General features: G+C 41.6%; 1 protein-coding gene across 1 annotated transcript; it reads left to right on the top strand.

Annotated features, from left to right (window-relative positions):
• Positions 1-2,200: 2,200 nt before the first annotated feature.
• Positions 2,201-2,908, top strand: RFPL4B (ret finger protein like 4B; the record flags this gene model as incomplete). The annotated part of the gene is made up of 1 exon (XM_084890857.1): positions 2,201-2,908. The coding sequence occupies one exon, from the start codon at positions 2,201-2,203 to the stop codon at positions 2,906-2,908; it is 708 nt and encodes a 235-aa protein (XP_084746983.1).
• Positions 2,909-4,920: the final 2,012 nt, after the last annotated feature.

The following is a 4,920-nucleotide window of genomic DNA, read 5'->3' on the forward strand; positions in this document are numbered from 1 at the left end:
AATTCAGAGTGGTAGACAGACAGAGGGTCCACTTTAATGTGTAGCCAGGTAGCAGAGAGGATGGGAGAGTGAGAAGTGGAGGCTGCAAAATGATCTCACTACAGTTGCTGCCTTTTGAAAAGTACAAAATAGTGTTTTGAACAAATATATAATTTGCTTGTAAAGAAATCAGATTCCTGACAAGGCAGACATGCAACCCTCCCTCACCAGTAGTTGAATTTTATCTCCCTAGCTTGTGTGAAAGTCCATTGCTCCGATTCACAAGGAACACAAGGATTGGACAGTTGAGAATTGGAAAAAAGTCATGTGGTCCGATGAATCACGTTTCCAGTTGCCTCATGCAGATGGCAAAGTGAGAATTTTGAGAAAATAGCATGAAAGCATGCACCTAACATGCATGAATACAACCCTTCAAGCTGGTGGAGCAGTGTTATGGTTTGGGGCATGTTGTTCCTGGCATGATTTGGGCCCTTTAATTCATGTGGAACAACGTCTGAATAGCACAATATACCTAACTATCATTGCTGATCAAGTTCATCCTATCATGTTGATGGTGTATCCCAAAGGAGATGGCTTCTTCCAACAAAACAATGTGCTATGCCATGGTGCAGGAGTGATTTCAAGAACACGAGGGAGACTTTACCTTGCTTAGGTGGCCCCCACAATCACCAGATCTCAATCCAGTTGAACATTTGTGGGATGAAGTTAAAAGAGCCAGCAGGCAGCTGGTTCCACAAACATCAAATCTCACAGAACTGGACAGTGTTATTCATCAGACATGGTGTCAGATTCCTCACATCACCTTTCAACATCTCATTGAGTCAATGCCACAGTATTGAAGGCAAAAGATGTCCCAACAAAGTACTGATGGGATGGTCATTATAATCTGGCCACTCAGGGTATTTATTAGAGAGGAAGGGAGAGGAAGAGAAAAGTAGAATGAGAGAGAATCATTGATAAACTGCCTCCTGCAAAACCCACATTGGAGATTAAGCCTATAACCTAGGCATGTGCCCTGATTGGGAATCAAACCATGACCTCCTGGTTCATAGGAGGACTCTCAACCACTGTGTCATGACATGACAGATGGGCTGAAAATCCATTTCATTTTTAATCAAGAACCTATGGAATTAAATTTTGTGATTTAGCCTTACCTTATAGAAGCATTAATAATAAAAATTTATTCAAAATTATAAAATCCTTATGCACATTGTTTAATGTAATGCAGTATTAAGATATTACAGTGTAGGGTTTGGAGAGCTGGGTGAAAAAGTCAAAGGAATTGAGAATATCAAATTAGCAGTTACAAAATAATCCTGAGAAAGTACAGTGTTATGCATACTATTGCCATAACTATGTATGATTTTACATGGGTACTAGAGTTATAGGAGGATCACTTCACAAGTTATATAATGTCTAACCATTATGCTGTATAATATTGACTATAAACTAATATAATATTGACTATAAATTCTAATTGAAAATTGAAAAAATCATGACATATATTGATTCCAAATTTGAAAACATTAAGATGGAGTTTACTTGATTGGATGTAGTGAAGCTGATTATTTGGTTTCACCACCCTCATTGTGAGTGGAAACTGTGTGTCTTAAGGACTATAAAAGCCAGAGTATCTGAGCTCAAATCTACTTCAGAGTGAAACAAAGGCCAAGGGAGGTGGAGGTGAGAGCTCAGTCCTCTGTCTCTTCATTGAAAGTCCTTTGCTCCTAACTACTCGCCTGCCTGCCTGATTGCCCTTAACCACCTCTGCCTCATTGCCCTTAACCACCTCTGCCTGCCTGCCTGATTGCCTCCAACTGCCCTCCCCTGCCAGCCTGATTGCCCCTAACCAACTCGGCCTCGTCCCCACCACTGTGGCTTTGTCTGGAAGGAAGTGGGACATATGGAACATGTCCAGTCGATCTGGTCTAATTAACATATTACCCTTTTATTAATATAGATTTTTTTGTGTGTGTGTTGCACTTAGGTACATCCTGATTGTTGAAGAGAAGATACTGTCCTGAGGCTCCTGATCACTTCCAGAAGCTAATAAAGGACCATTTCAGCTCAGTTTACTGGGAAGGCGTGACTGTGAGAAATCATGGTAAGTCTGCAAGATGAAATAATCTGTTCAATTTGTCTCGAATTCTTCTCCAATCCCATTTCTCTCTCCTGTGAGCATATATTCTGCAATGATTGCATGAGAAAATGGCTGCTGGAAAGTGATTATCTGAAATTGACTTGTCCCTTATGTCGAAAAGCAATCTCAGAAATTCCGTGGATGGAATGGGAAGTTGGACTCCTCACTATTTGCTTTGAACAGCACATCTTTCTACTGGAGCAAAGTCTGTCCGTGCGAGATGTGTTCCGGAGGTTCCAGAAGCATATGACTCTGGATGCAGCCACAGCCAACTCTAGCCTAGTCCTCTCTGATGACCTGAGACAAGTCCGCTGTGGGAAGATCCGCCGCAACGCAATGGAAGATACCCAAAGGTTCACCTACATGGCCTGCGTTCTAGGAACCCCGTGCTTCTCATCTGGTCGCCATTATTGGGAGGTAGAAGTGGAAGAGGGGAGAGACTGGGCTCTGGGAGTCTGCAAGGCATCAGTGGACCGAAGAAGGAAGAGCGGCTTTTCCTCTGAGCAAGGCTTCTGGGTCATGAGCATGAAGGCAGGAACAATCCTTTTCAGCTCTACTCCAGAAACCTCCATTTCTGCAAGCCCCAGACTTAGACGAGTAGGGATTTTTATAGATGTTGAGATGGAAGAAATCAAGTTTTTTGATGTTATAAATGATGCCCTCATCTATAAGTGCAGCGATTTCTTTTGGGAACCTTTGCGCCCTTTGTTCTGTGCAGAGTTGCCTGGAGAAGAAGACAATGGTGGCCTCCTGAGCATCTGCTTGTGAGAAATTCACAATGTTCTTTCTGACACAAAATTCTTGGACGAAACCCATGAGTTGCCTTTCTGAGCCTGCCTTGATTGGTATAACTGACCAAAACTATGGGGAAGAGGAACCTGAAAAGGCCAAGGAGATACGAGAAAAGAAAGATAAGAGCTAGGCTGAGCTCCCACAGAGGCCAGAGTCAGAGCAACTCAGTTCTACCCACCATGGCCAGAAAGTGAGTAAGTCAGGGACAGAAAGAACTTACACAGACCCCAAAATCTCTATTTATTGATAGAAGGGAGGTTACTCCCATCCCATTATCACACTCCTAGAGTGTAGTTGATCTGTGACTATAATGGACCAGTGGTTTTCAGTCCTGGCTCATTATGAGCACGTGAGGGAATTAAAAAAAATCCCCACACCCATAACCACACCCTGAGCCAATAAAATTGGAATCTCTAGGGATGGGTCACAAACAGGGTACTTCCAACTTTTTAGGTGAATTCAAGGTACAGCCAGGATTAAGAGTCACTGGACTAGAATGTAGGTTTCAAAACTTGGTTGTGCATCAGAATCCCTGGAAGAATTTGCATTTGTAATGAGTTTCCAAGGGATGCTGGTGGGGACTAAAGGACATTGTATATTTCAATTTTATTTTTGTATTAAAATAAATTAATTAAATATTAATAAATTAATTTAAAATTAATTTTACTTCATTTTAATATAATTTAAATATCTGCATTAAAACAAACAACCCCTGGGACAATTGAAAAAAAGAGAGGAGACAATGAGGGAGGAGGGGTGGTCTTAGCTGGGATTAGTTCCCTGTGTTAACCAAACACAGGGCATTCTGGACATTTTTGTCTATTACTCTTTCCCACTTCCTCACATTGATCACAAGATTTCCATCATCAATTCTGATACCCTGAACATATCCCAAAGTGTATATTGGACGATTGTGCACTATGGTGACCCAAGTCCATGTTCTTCTTAATATTTGGTTCTAGAATTTTCTGTAAGTAAAAGACCAGCTTCTCTTCTTAGCAAGCAACAAGGCAAAATGTAAAAATTTCTGCTTCATAAAGGTTACTGCCTTTCAACAGCTCCTTTGTCTTAGAGTTCAATGAATGCTGATGATCCCAGGATATTCACCATCATGTTCTGTGTCCTAAGTGCCCTGCTTCTGCTTTGGCCTTTGCTGGGAGGTTTAGTGGGAGAGAAGAATGGATTCTGGGACTCTGCTGGGCTTTCATCACAGAGTCTAAGGACACCTCTGCCTGCCCACAGGCCAGAATTTCTGCCAGCCCTTCTCTCTACCATGTGGGAATTTTCCTCGATACTGAGTTGAGGAAAATTTAGTTGTTTGTGTGTGTTTTATTGAAATTCTGTTTTGTTTTTAAAATATGCTTTTAATAATTTTAGACATTGATTGGCTGACTTCTGCATGCCATCTACTGGGGATCAAGCTGGAAACCTGAGCATGTGCCCTGACTGGGAACCTAACCAGCTATCTTTTGGTGCCTGGAAGACACTCAACCAAACTGAGTGAGTCACATCGGCCAGGGCAAAAATGATGTTTTTTTGGTGTCATTGATGGTTCCTTCACTACACACAGTTCAGCCAGGAGAAGACAACACTGAAACCCCATTGAGCAGCTGTCTCTCTCTCTAAAGTACTCTAAACATAATGCCAAATGCTATGTCTAGTGAGTTTTCCATTTTTAGTATGACTGATGGAACATGTGTAATGAATTCTACAACCAAATTTCAGATATTAGATATTGAGGCTTTGTAAAAATCTCATAACCATTCTAGCTGACCTTGATCCCAGATCACAATCACAGCCTGTAGCCATTGCTTTTGCCTTGGCCACCTTGATGCCCATCCAAAAAGACAGCTTCCTTTCCTGCCCAGGAAATTCAGAGTGAAGATGGTGCTGGCAGCCAGGGGAAAGAAGGCCCATTCTTGCAAGAATCTTTATGCATCAGGCCTCTAGTTCATAAATAAAAGGCAAATAATGTTTCAAATAATTGA

The sequence above is a fragment of the Pipistrellus hanaki genome (genome assembly GCF_964339955.1).
Source record: "Pipistrellus hanaki genome assembly, chromosome: 7".
NCBI lineage: Eukaryota > Metazoa > Chordata > Mammalia > Chiroptera > Vespertilionidae > Pipistrellus > Pipistrellus hanaki.